This window comes from Emys orbicularis, chromosome 8 (assembly GCF_028017835.1).
Source record: "Emys orbicularis isolate rEmyOrb1 chromosome 8, rEmyOrb1.hap1, whole genome shotgun sequence".
Classification (NCBI taxonomy): Eukaryota; Metazoa; Chordata; order Testudines; family Emydidae; genus Emys; species Emys orbicularis.
In genome coordinates this window covers 43550525-43564154 of record NC_088690.1, presented here as the reverse complement: position 1 = coordinate 43564154, position 13630 = coordinate 43550525, and the positions used below count along the sequence as shown (strand labels likewise).

Below are 13630 nucleotides of genomic sequence, written 5' to 3'. Positions count from 1 at the left end.
GAATAGGAAACTAAAATTAATTTAATACTTAAAAATGGTTCTCCAATATAGCTCACTAATCAGAGTTCCAAAACCGGCAAAAATAATCCACCAATTTGTTGCTTGTATGGATTTCACTTGGTTCTCAAAAATAAGGCTGAGATTTTCACTACATTATATTACTTACATGTCCAGTCTTCCTCTAGTAAGAGTGATTACTGACAGAGAGGATGTTCAGCAACAGCAAATATATTTTAAACCTTGTTAAATGCTTGGCTGTCATGTTTGTGGTTTTCAGTTCCACAACATATTAGTTCCTGTTTTTCCCTTATGCAGTTAATAGAAATGCACTTTTACCTCAGATAATATGATGGGGAAAAAAAACATGAATTACTTTGAGAATGGAATTATCCTGTCTGGTATTTTTGGTATCATAACCTTCCAATAAACAGCGACGAGTGGTATTTCCCGATCCAGCAAACTCTGCAAGGTTTAGGTCTGCAAAGCCCAGCTAATAAGAGAGAATGAAGAGTTAGATATCGTAGTATAATCCAGGGACACTTACTGTATGCACAATAATTAGTATTATTAGCCTTTAATCACACTTGAATTAGAATGACTGCTTCATGCAGAAGGGATGGACTCAAAAAAAAGGAAGAAGGAAGTAGTTACATTAGAAAAGAAGAATAAAAACTGGTCTACAAAACCTCGTAAATATTGTTAGAATTGATACTGTTTAATATGATTAAATGCCAAATGCTGCTCAGCTGTACTCTTAGTTTCAACTTACACCTAAAAAACCCTAGGAAGGCTTTTTAAATATTGAAAATCCCATACACACAAAAAATATAGAAGTAAAGACTTCCATCATTCTTGAAAGGTAAAGAAAAGCGAACTCCAAGAGAGGTGGGGGGAGATTTAAGTATGTCCAAGCTACCTCTCAAATATCAGTACTTCTACAAAATAGATGAGCTGGAAGATCATTTTGGGTATCAGAATGATAGGTATTCTAGCCTATTATTAAGCTAAAATATGTAAAGAGCATAAGAGAGCAAGAAGGAAGTATCAGTTTATAGAACAGATTATGTCTATTTACCTTTGCGTATGCCTTTCCACCTTTTAACTCCTGCAAAAAGAAACATACACTAGTAACTAAACAAGTTATAAAAATTTAAAATATTGCCTTTTTGAAGGAACCCAACATGTACACATATTTTAAGAGATATCTGAACATAATATTGCCATAGTATTAGTCTATTATATTGCTGATTGTAACAGGAAGAGACCTTGTGTGCTTCTCCCAGCTTCTTCTCAGGCCTACCCAGGGACCCCATCAGGAAGCCAAGAAAGATGACCAGGAGGGGAGGGGAGGGGAGGGGAGAAGTAAACTGCAGAAGCCTAACTTCTTCCCATCCAAGTGGTGAAGGGGTGTGCCTAACCCCCATCACTGTGGGGCCGACCAACTACATACCCTGGTTTGTGAAATAAGCATTTTTGCAAAAAATAAATTTCAAACACCTACCCCTGAATGTTGAGGAACCAGCTGGTAATTAAATAAAAATGCAAAAGTCCTCCAATTTATTTTCTAATGCATGCAGTTGGAAGGTTCCCAAAACAAAAAAAATCCCTGCTGCCTTCACAAAGTCACCTCAGGATAGACGGACAGCTGTTCAGTGCTACAGCACCAGTTTGTTTCTGCTGCTAGGGGTAAGGCGTGCAGGAGATGCACCTCTGGAGATCAGGAAAATCAAGCCAGTACATGGCACAAGTTCAGGGCCTCTAACGGTATGTCTACACTACAGCTGTGAATGAGTTTCCCAGCTCAGGTAGACAGACTTGTGGTAGTGGGACTTGAGCTAGCATGCTAAAAATGGCTGTGTGGACGCTGTGATTCTGGCAGAGACTCAGGCTACATCTACACTACGGGGGGGGGGGGGGGTCGATTTAAGATACGCAAATTCAGCTACGCGAATAGCGTAGCTGAATTCGACGTATCGCAGCCGACTTACCCCGCTGTGAGGACGGCGGCAAAATCGACCTCCGCGGCTTCCCGTCGACGGCTCTTACTCCCACCTTCGCTGGTGGAGTAAGAGCGTCGATTCGGGGATCGATTGTCGCGTCCTGACGGGACGCGATAAATCGATCCCCGAGAGGTCGATTTCTACCCGCCGATTCAGGCGGGTAGTGTAGACCAGGCCTCAGGCTAATCACCCATGCTCAAGCCCACCTGAGCCACTGGGCTTGAGCTCAGGAAGCTAGCCTGCGTCCTAACTGGAGCCACAACGTCCACACAGCTATTTTTAGCACAGTACCTTGAGCCCTCCTAACACAAGTCTGTCTACTCCAGCTGAGAGCCAATTTCCCAGCTCCAATGTAGACATACCCTAAGCTTGCTGCTTCTTGCTCTTGATTTCTATGCACTGCATCAGTCACTGACCAGGAAGAGTTGGGCTTTTCCCAGGAAGAAAGTGAAGCCAGCTGTTACTGGATGAAAGAATAAGCAGTTTAAATATATTTCTGCTACTCGTCCTTGAGTTCTTGTTGAAAAGTGAAGGCATTACTGTTTCCTCATTCTAATCTTTTCAAAAGACTCTGAATTCCCACAGCAATAGAGAAGATCTGTTTGTGGCAGAGTAGAGAGATGCAGTCACCTTGTTACAACTGACAAAGGAACAACTGAACACATTCAATCTGCAGGCTCTTAAAAATTTCTGCTACATTTAGTACCTTAATATAATTGAAGGCAAGTTTTATAACTTGAGAGTTTTATCCTTCTGTAAGTATGTTGAAACTGCATCTGCACTGACCTACCTTGGTTATGTTACAACATAAATTATGAAAAGAAAGTTATCCTGTTTGATAGCTATCTGAAAATACCAGTGCATATATAAAACACTATGAATGTTCCTTTTGAAATCATACAAATGCTTTGTGCTTCATATATTAACACGGTACTTGAAAAATCATATAATGAAAGTAGCAACGTGCTTATGCTGCTCAAGTTGTGAACCAGCAAAACCACTTAAAAAGAGAGTGCTCAGGATGTTGCACACGGGAGGCGGTTCTTAATTCAGAACTAATTTTAAAATTAATCATGGCTGTTATGCCATTTAGCTAGCATAAATTAAGTTCATGGTTACAGCTCCCTCAAATTACAATATAGTAACTCCTTGCTTAACATTGTAGTTATGTTCCTGAAAAATGCAACTTTAAGCGAAACGATGTTGAGCAAATCCAATTTCCCCATAAGAATTAATGTAAATGGGGGGGGCATTTAGGTTCCAGGGACATTTTTTTCACCAGACAAAAGACATTATATATATATATATATATATATATATATATATATATATATATATATATATATATATATATATATATATACACACACACACACACACACATACATACACATACATACACACACACACACAAAGTTTTAAACAGACAACTTAATACTGGCACACAGCGATGATGATTGTGAAGCTTGGCTGAGGTGGTGAAGTCAGAGGGTGGGATATTTCCCAGGGAATGCCTTACCACTAAATGATGAACTATCAATTGGCTGAGCCCTCAAGGGTTAACTCGTTGTTAATGTAGCCTCACACTCTACAAGGCAGCACGAATGGAGGGAGGGAAGACAGCATGGCAGACAGAGACACACATTGTGTGTGTGTGTGTGTGTGTGTGTGTGTGTGTGTGTGTGTGTGTGTGTGTGTGTGTGTGTGTGTGTGTGTGAGAGAGAGAGAAATGCGCATTGCTCCTTTAAATACGCTGACCCCACTCTAAGTACACTACCTTTTTAAGTTGATCAGCAAGCTGAGACGGCAGCTTCAGCCAGGAAGCTCCCTCCGTCCTGAGGCCTGTCGTGTGTCCTGCCCTGCTCTATGGAAGATGGGGTAAGCGGGGTGCAGGGGAAGAGGGACACCCTGACATTAGCTCCCCTCTTCCCCCCACCCCTCCCGCACAGCAAGCAGGAGGCTCTGGGGAGCAGCTCCAAGGCAGAGGGCAGAAGCAGCACATGGCAGTGGGGGGAGGGACAGCTGAACTGCCGGCAATTGATAGCCCGCTGGGCGGCTGCTGCACAGGGAACTTAGGGGAGCGGGGGGCTGCCGGTCCACCCTGGTTCCAAGCCCCCACCAGCTAGCTGCAACGGGCGGCTCTTCCTGCAAGCAGTGGACAAAGCAGGCAGCTGCCAAACGACGTTATAAGGGAGCCTTGCACAACTTTAAATGAGTATGTTCTCTAATTTATCAGCAACGTAACAACGTTAACCGAGACGACTTTAAGTGAGGAGTTACTGTATGTGAATTAGAGTTAAGTAAGCAAAATGATCAGATGACAAAATTATATTTACTAATAATGAGTATTTTACATGGCTACAGCTACAATTCATTTTATAATGTCTGTTAGCTCTATAAAAATAGAGAGGACAGTAGTAAATGATCAGAGCTACAGGAAAAAAAATTATGGTCTAGAAGAGGAAAAATGCTGTTTTTACCTTCCGCACAGATACTCTGCAGATGCAAGGATCCAGAATGCCTGTAGTGGCACTGGCACTCATTTTACACATAAATAAGAACTTCTTCTTCCAGTGAACAGAGTTTGCCTGCACGACCTCTCTGCAAAAAGGAGGGGGGAGGAGGAGAAAGACAGCCATTATAAACAAACATCTAAAAAACAACATATGCAGTCAAAACCATAAAAGACCACTGGACAAATTTGAGTAATGTGATAGATCCAGGTCAGTTGGGTACAGCAGAGTAGCAGAAGGCAGATATACTGGCCACTGGATTAACAGTTTTCTGTTCCCTGACTGACCAGAGCAGGGGCTGCTCCAGGCTAATGAGAACATCTGACTCCAATTAACCTGCAAAGAGTCAGGTGAGGCCATTAAGCTAATGTGACCACCTGACTAATTAAGGCCTCTCTGATACTATAAAAGGACTCACTCCAGTCAGGCAGAGGAGAGCAAGTGCGGCTGAAGGGCTGATTAATGAAGACATGCTTAAGTAATTGGTAAGGGAGAAGTAGGAGAGCTGTGGGGAAGTGGCCCAGGGAAATGTAGCAACTCTGGCAGTGAAAGGTTAGCTGCCAACAGCTGCTACCATTAGGGTCCCTGGGCCGGAACCCGGAGTAGAGGGCGGGCCTGGGTTCCCCCCAACCCACCACTACAGGAACACCTCCTGGGAGGGGAAGTCAGGCCCCTGTCAGGACAGGAGGCTAAACTGTTCTGAAACAAGCCCCTAGGGACAACAGAGACTGGGAGTTCTCTCACCAACCTCCTTGCTGGCTTATGATGAAAAGGGCTCAGTAGACTGTAACCCTGGCCCTAGAGAGAGAAGGGCTACGTGGAGGGTCGTAGTGAACCACTGAGGCTAGCATATACCGCGTAGAAGTGCGGGACCCAGGGGGACAAGGTCGGAGCTCTGCCACAGTAAACATTGAGTTGAAGTGGCACAAACATGAATCACTATCAAAAACTTGGTTAAAAATGTCTGTATGTGGTGAAAAATTAAACAAACTTTCTTCCTTTTTAAAAAAAAAAAAAAAGTCTAACCATGTTTAGCACTTTCAGTGTTTAGTACAGCTCTTGTGATAACCACAATGCAACATGCTGGGTGGAAAAAAAATTGACAACTAAGTTCATTTTCATAGAAAAGCAAAATGAAATAGATAAGCTGCATCTCAACCATGCAAGGGTACACAGACTTGACACTAAGAAGAAAGATGACTAGACTAACTGTTAGGACAGAAGTAATGGAAAGGATTTTATTTAAATTAGTTCATTTACTGTGCCTAAAAGTGAAGAGCTAAAGCCAACTAGCTTAAGTTAGGCATAACACAAGGAGGAATTGTACAAGCTTCCCCACACAGTTTGTGCAAGACTCATCAATCCTGATATGTAACATCCCTGCTATTCCATTGAGGGCTCCAACATGACTGGTGGCCTCTAAAAACGACTCTTTCCATTTGGCAAAACTAAGTTAGTAAATGGAGCTTTGAGGAGACCTGAGCAGAATTTCAATCCTTATCTTACAGAGATAGAAGACAAGTGCATTCACCCACTGCACCACCTGAGAATCTTAGACATTTAAAAAAAAAAAAAAAGGCAAAAACACACACATAAGTGTTATTTGATTTTGTTTTTAAAGACTATTTGAAATATGGCAAATAGTTGAAGTTCTGTCCAAATCCTCCATTTAACCTCAAGACAAATCCAGCACAGGAAGTGGAAGTAGAAGCTTCCCTACACTCTCCTGTCAGTGTGAATCACTCCTGACATGGATGGGAAAATATAGTTCGTTCTTACCAACACAGAGAATTACAATCATGAGTTTTCCCTCTAGGTACAATACCAGGGATTTCATGTCTGAGTGAATAGGAAGGATGCAGTCTTTCTAGCTCATCCTTTAGGAGAGTTTTCCTGGTCACTAGCAGTTGCAGACCTGCCAAGTGTCAAGCACTGGGAATGACATTCCTGTCTGCAGGCCCCATCTCATGCATCCAGTAGGGACTAAATAGGGTTTTCTTTACCATTACTCCTGACCACTGCAGGCCTATCTGGCTGCTTTCTCGTCTCCGTGGCAACTCACAACCTTCATGGACTCCTTGACAGCAAGGAGGTGATGGATGCTTCAGTGCGCTCTTCTCAGTAGAAGGTGGACAGGATGGTATCAGAGGCTGACGTGGATGGGAGAGTGGCTGAATAGGATAGGGGCAGATGGCCAATATGGAGGCTATTAAGATCATATGCAGAAGGGGAGAGGCTCCCCAAATTCCTCCACTAAACTCTAAACACCGCCATCCACCTTGTATGACAACCCCAGGCTTCCTCTCAGGAGTCCCTCCCAATTCCCGTCTGCCCAGCAATACCACCCTCCCCAGCTCTTCAAGTTGCAGCTTGCTTGCCTTCCCCCACAAACCTTCCCACTTCTGAGGGGTGCAGAGAATGAACTTCTACCTTCCCCAAACACCTGCTCCCACTCCTTGGGGAACCCTAAAGGAAGAATCAGTGGCTTGTCACTGGTGAGAGACAACATACATGAAGCAGCACAGAACTTAGCATCTATGCAAGTGGTTTACTTTCTGTGGCTGGATAAGAGATAACAGAAATTATTCCCCCCCCCTCCAAGAAGCTACAAAAGGCAAGAATATCCTCCACGTTAGAATTCTCGGGCTGCTTTTTGGGGCTCAGGAACGTCAGGGGTGAGAAAGGTAGGAGTAGGAGAGAAATAAACTGCTTTTTTGATACATCAGGTGCCACTGCCAGGCTCTTACTTCCCTGCCCAGTTTGGCCTGATTTTGGGGGCAACAAGGATGATATGCGGCTTTCTGCAGATGCATACGTCTGACAAGATGCTGTCTATCTGGGGCTTCTCCTCTATCCCTGGTTAGGGGCAAGGTGGCTTAGGCTTGCCTTGCTAATTGGTCCCAGTTTCTTCACAGTAGGGTGACTAGACAGCAAGTGTGAAAAATTGGGACAGGGGGTGGGAGGGTAATAGGAGCCTATATAAGTCCCCAAATATCAGGACTGTCCCTATAAAATTGGGACATCTGGCCACCCTACTTCACAGCCATTCCCAGAACAGTCTGTGTATTACAGTCCTGGCACTTCAGGGGCTTTGAGTCTAATTTTTTGACAATCACAAATCAGAACAAAAACAATGAAAACAAACAAACAAAAGGAACGGTGGCCATTGCCTTTGGGGGAAGACAGATGACTGGGGAAAGCAACCTTCCAGAAAGACAGCAGCTGAGGAAAACATGCCAGAAATTCTCATGCACACTTGGCTTTGCTGCCTGATGGTTTTGTGTGGAAAGTAGGAGCAGACAGAGGAAGAGCACAGGCCAGATTTTGTTAAACAGCTTTTTGTTCTGTTTTGCTTATGCTGATTTTCTTTAAGAGGATGAACAGGATAAGGAGCTACCTGAAAGTTCTATTATACTGCATGCCATCAAAAGAGGCTGTAAATAAAGCCTTACTTAATTCACAATATTGCAGATTCTGCAATATTAGGCTTCCATTGCAATTCTGACAGTGAGCCCCCCACTCTCAGTCCCTGGGTGGTCGACAGCGGAAAACTGCAGAAAAGTAATAATGGACTTTATTATTGCAAATAATAAGGTCCATTATTACTTTTCCCTGGCTTGTCTGCAAACTCAGCTGCAATTCTTGGACAATCATCCCACGATTCAAGTAGAGCCTTAGCTATAAAATTATAAACAAAAATAATAATCCATCTGAATTTTCATATTTGATGTGAAGTTGGGTACTGTTATTGCCCAAGTTTGAGTCTATTAAAATAAATGCTTAACTAAGCTGCTTTTACTTTCTGGGATATTTCAGATTGTGGAGCAACACCCCCATTGGTTTAGCTAGGCTAGACTGTTTGAATAACCTGAACAGTTGTCTGGGCTCAAGGGATAGCGTATTTTGAATCCACTTAAGCATTTTCACTGCATCTTTTCCTCCTTTCATATTCTTTAATTAGTACTTTAACAGGTAATGCCCAAATGATGGGAAATTCTTATGCTGCTATCCTGTAGGGTCTTTTCTGAAGCCCTAATGATTGCATTTAATGCCCCACCTTTGCCTACAGCAGGTGCAGTACTAAGGTAACTAGTGCTTCAAGACTTGACCCAATATTGGCACTAAAGAGAGAATTCAGCAGTCATATATAAATACAGGATCCCTTTCTTCAGTTTTCTTGTGGGAAGTCTTAGATGTTCCTGTACATAAGGACCTTATGAATTATCCCATCCTGATCTCTACTTCCCCAAACCTTGGTGGCTTTGTGGAAGGGTGTGCAGGATGTATCTAATAGTGCTGTCATCTTTGGCAAGCTATTTTCCAAAACATGCAGTAACGATTTATTAAAAGCCAGAGGTAGCTTACAAGTACTGAAAATTGAGGAATCATGTAACTGCACAGATAAACATTTCATTCTGATACTAAACTCTTTAATTGACGTTAAAGGGAATTTACACATTTCTCTCTAAATAGTAATGAGCATATGGATGAAGTCACAAAGAAAAGCACAAAATAAATATTGTAGCATGAGACAGTCATTTATTTTAATAGAAATATATTCAAATACAAAAACACTGATTTACTATTAAGATAAGTAAATGAATAATTAAATGTGTTCTTTTCTTTTTAATTGTATAGTCGGAGTAAACTTTTCTCTTTCTTTCACATACCCAAGTTACAAAAAGTGAAGGCCATTTAGATAAAACAAGAACTTTGGCAGGCTGTTTTAAGTGAGCACTAATAATTCATTTGCAGTATTGTTGTAGCTGTGTTGGTCCCAGGATATGAGATAGACAAGGTAGGTCAGGTAATATCTTTTATTGGACTAACTTCAGTTGGTGAGAGAGACAGGTGCAATCTTCGTTGGTGATTAACAGCCACCACTCTGAGTGGGGGGGGGGGTTACGCTGATTTGGATAACGATGCTGAACAGCTGATGGATTGAGTGACTAACAACAACTTTGTGTTGCTTCACAATGCAAAACACAACACATTTCTTTCTGCTAGATGGTCAAAAAAGTACTCGCCCGACCTTTGCTGGGTCAGTTCGCTAGGCGGCCGTTCACAACCAGTGAACCGTATAGTACTTGATAACTTTCCTCACAGCCAACATAGACCATCACTTACTCATATTGGGCTCCAGCCATGGGTGGCGGGTATCGTAGGCAGGGGGAGGCTGTGCCTCCCCCCACAGCCTAGCGTGGCCCTGCCTATGCTCCACCCCCAGGCCAGGCCCCCTCCTACAGTTCCCAATGCTCTGCCCTGGCTGGCCCAGGCTGCTTGGGGCTGGCCAGCCTGCCTTCCGCAGGGGTCCTCGCCCCCCAGCTGCCCGGCACAGGGGCTGGGGGCTAGTCTTCCCCAACAGCTGGGTCACCAGCTGCCCATGGCTCCAGCTACACATCATTTGAAACTCAATCAAGCATTGGTGGAATTTCTGCAAGGCAGACTGAGAAAAGTTCTGTGATGAACTGGAATGTAGTGTGGTTACCATTCCGTTGCGTTGTATCCCAGTCAATGAAGCCTACCATTGATTTCAAAGAGCCATTTATAAAGCTGCATGCTTAGCTATACTGCAGGACTGTCATCCAATTTACACTCCTTATCTGAATGCTGAATGCAAAGCCTTGCTCAGGACATTCAAATTATCTGGTGACCTGGATATCACTGACCACCTGACTGAGTCTCTGGAAGGACTCTACGGAGAAGCTTGACTTCACCTATTCCAGCCAGCTGGACACTGCTCAATAACCTCCAGGTCAAAATTGCCCTCTGGTTAAGCCCAGCAAGGTTGTAAGCCACCTTCTGTGGGTAGCAAAGGTCCCACTGGAGAAGCGACTCAAACGCAAAGTATATGATGAATGGCGCCAACTTCAACATCAGAATATGGGTAGAAGTTAACCAGAGCTATTCATGGTCGACGAGCTAGATAAGGCCCTTAACTCTATCAAGCTAGGCACAGGGGCAGGCTATGATAATATCTTGCTGGAATTCCTCAAGCACCTTGAGGTTACAGTGACTTACTAACTTCTACATATGGGACATCAATGAGAAGAAGTTACCACACACTTGGTGTCAAGCAAAGATTATTGCCATTCTTAAGCTGGGAAAGGACCCCTACAACATGTCGAGTTACCACCCAATATCCTTGCTGTCAGTGTGTTTCAAGGTGTTTGAGCATTTGATCTGCCAACAAATCGCTCCGGATTTGAACAATGTCTTCCAGGTTGAGCAGGCTAGGAAAGGAGGCAGCACCTGTGATCAAGTCCTGGCCTTGACCATCTTTATCAAATGGTTTTCAACAAAATCTAAAGACAGAAGTCGTCTTCTTAGATTTGACCACAGTTTGACACAGTTTGGCATAGAGGGCTTTTATTTAAACTCTCTCGAGTTGCCCCGCTTTGGGCAGTTGAAATAATAGAGTTCTTTCTCTAAAACAGGAGGTTTAGAATACACATGGGCAACTGCTGTAGCTTTTGGAAGTGTCAGATCCAACTGCCTCCCTCATACTGTTCAATGTGTACATCAACCACCTGCCAGCTACACTCTCGCGTAAGTTTATCTATGCCATGACATCTGCTGCAGCTACCAAGCTCAGTCTCTCAGAAAGTGACAAGGCCTTGAATGAAGATATGAAGCTTCTGGCAGACTATTGTAGTCAATGATGCCTGTAGCCGAGCTTTTCTAAAACCATTTCTACAGTATTCCATCTGCATAATGCAAGCGCAAGCCGTGAGTTAAATGTTTTCCTCAATGGTCAATGCCTGCGGCATGATCCAAACCCAGTTTACATTGGTGTGATTGGCTAGGTCATTAACATATCACAACCATTTGAGGACGACAGCAGTCGAAGTCAGCACTCAGAACAACCTGCTCAGAAAATTGGCCTGTTCAACCTGGGGTGCAAGCGCCTGACGCTTAGATCATCAGTCCTTGCCCTCTGCTATACAACAGCAGACTACTGTGCTCCTGTCTCGTGTCGCTCATCTCACGTGAGGCTGGTCGACATAGAGCTTAACAAAACTATGTGTATTGTTACTGTGACTTTACAGGCACCTCTGTTGCCATGGCTATCGATACTTAGCAACATAGCACTGCCCTATATTCGCCATGAAAAGGCCTCTGTCATGCTGCTTGCCAAGTTCCGTGAGAATAGCAACCTGCCATTTTATGCAGACCTCTTCAATCAGGTACTGGGCTGATTATAAATATTTGCACTGTAAAAAAGATAAATCTACAAGTCGAAGCATGAAGGAGCATAGGAATGTTTAGCTTATCTGGCATGTAAATATCTTGCAATGCTGGCTACAACAGTGTCATTCGCCCGCCTTTTCTCATGTTCAGGTGACATTGTAAGAAAGAAGTGGGCAGCACTATCTCCTGTAAATGTAAACAAACTTGTTTGTTTTAGTGATTGGCTGAACAAGAAGTAGGACTGAGTGGACTTGTATGCTCTAAAGTTTTATATTTTGTTTTTGAGGGAAGTTATTTAAAAAAATAATTCTACATTTATAAGTTGCACTTTCACGATAAAGAGATTGCACTACATACAGTACTTGCATGAGATGAATTTAAAAATACTATATCTTTTTACAGTGCAAATATTTGTAATAAAAATATAAAGTGAGTACTATACACTTTGTATTCTGTGTTGTAATCAAAATCAATATTTGAAAATGTGGAAAAACATCCAAAAATATAATAAACAATAATAGAATACCAATTTAAATGTAACAGTGTGATTAAAACTGCGATTAATCATGATTAATTTTTTTAATCGAGTTAATCGCTTGAGTTAACTGCGATTAATTGACAGCTCTAGTTGCCAGGCTTTTAAGTTGTTTGTTATAAAAGGATGGAGTAAAGATGCTCTATCTATTGCACATATGTATCATTAAACTGATGATTTTACAAGGTTTAAAGGCTATAAAAATGTGGATTCCTACCATAAGGGATTTCCAAAAAGCACCATTTATTTCCCTCACACGGATAGTTACACCTATCCATTTCAGAGAACCACTAACATTCCATTACACTCCAGTAACAAGATAATCAAAACAAACCAAAAAAGCCTTATCCTAGCATATATAGTTTAAAAAACAAAAACAAACAAACAAAACAAACCTTTGACTTGAATGGTTCTTACTCCAAGTGTTCCACATGCAAATTTTAGGTTTACTGAGTCTCCAGAGAATTCATACCAGGCATGTTTTAATATTTGTGATTTTTCTGCAGACACATCATCAGTACTCAAGCAAACAAGTCAATAAACTGTTATAAACGTGAACTTTTAAGAACCACATCACAATTTCTGAGACTTCCTATTTCATGTGCAAAGCTTTCCCCACTACACACACAAAATATTGATTGGTTGCCATGGATATCAACTCAGATGACTACTTGGTAACTACGACTGTGCTAATGGACACATTGGTGAAAGCCTTCTGTTATGAGTCAGTTTCCTGTGAGCCTCATTGCATCATTTCACCACGTAAAAAGCAAAGACAGTTGTTAATCCTTGACAAATCAAACGCAGTTTTGTAACTAATGTTACAATGTTAAAAGAAGATGAACACTGGCAGTAGGAGTAAGCTAAGAATGATGCAAAGCAACAATCAATATCAAACTTTGCATCAGTTTATTTGCAAGTTAGCATGGCATAAGTTATGATCCTTCCTGTATGTAAATAAACTATATTTGGTGATTTGCTGACACTTTCATGTGGCATAAAGCCTCAAATGTAGGACTAACTGTAAATACAGCTCTTCTCCAGGCCAGCTTTGTATGTCTGATGCAGAGCAGGGTTATTTTTTCGTTTTGGGGATTCTGTAGTAGATAGGTCAACATAAGTCACCTTGCATCAACCTATTTCTGCATATGTCTAAACTCAGATTTGTCTCTGGCAGACCTCAGTGCCCCATTACAGCAACACAGAGTGTAAACACTGTGTGACTTTTGTCAATCCTAATAGTCCTTGAGCAGCTGTTTCACAATGCCCCATTCCCTACAAAAGTGACTACTCTGGTCACAGTTGTAAATTCCACTGCCATGGGCCACCTCTTAGAATTTCCCATATGTTTTTGAAATGCCTTTTCCTGCTTGCCAAAGTGGGCAATAATA

The 13630-nt window shown here is 42.3% G+C and overlaps 1 protein-coding gene across 1 annotated transcript in view; it reads right to left on the bottom strand.

Annotated features, from left to right (window-relative positions):
• EEIG2 (EEIG family member 2) overlaps window positions 1-13630 on the bottom strand; it is a 54026-nt gene that overhangs the window by 24841 nt on the left and 15555 nt on the right. The window contains exons 2-4 of the mRNA XM_065409867.1: window positions 4481-4601; window positions 1076-1105; window positions 374-490 (exon numbers count right to left, since the gene is read on the bottom strand). Coding sequence (XP_065265939.1) covers window positions 374-490; window positions 1076-1105; window positions 4481-4601 — 268 coding nt within the window. The remainder of the gene's footprint in view (window positions 1-373; window positions 491-1075; window positions 1106-4480; window positions 4602-13630) is intronic.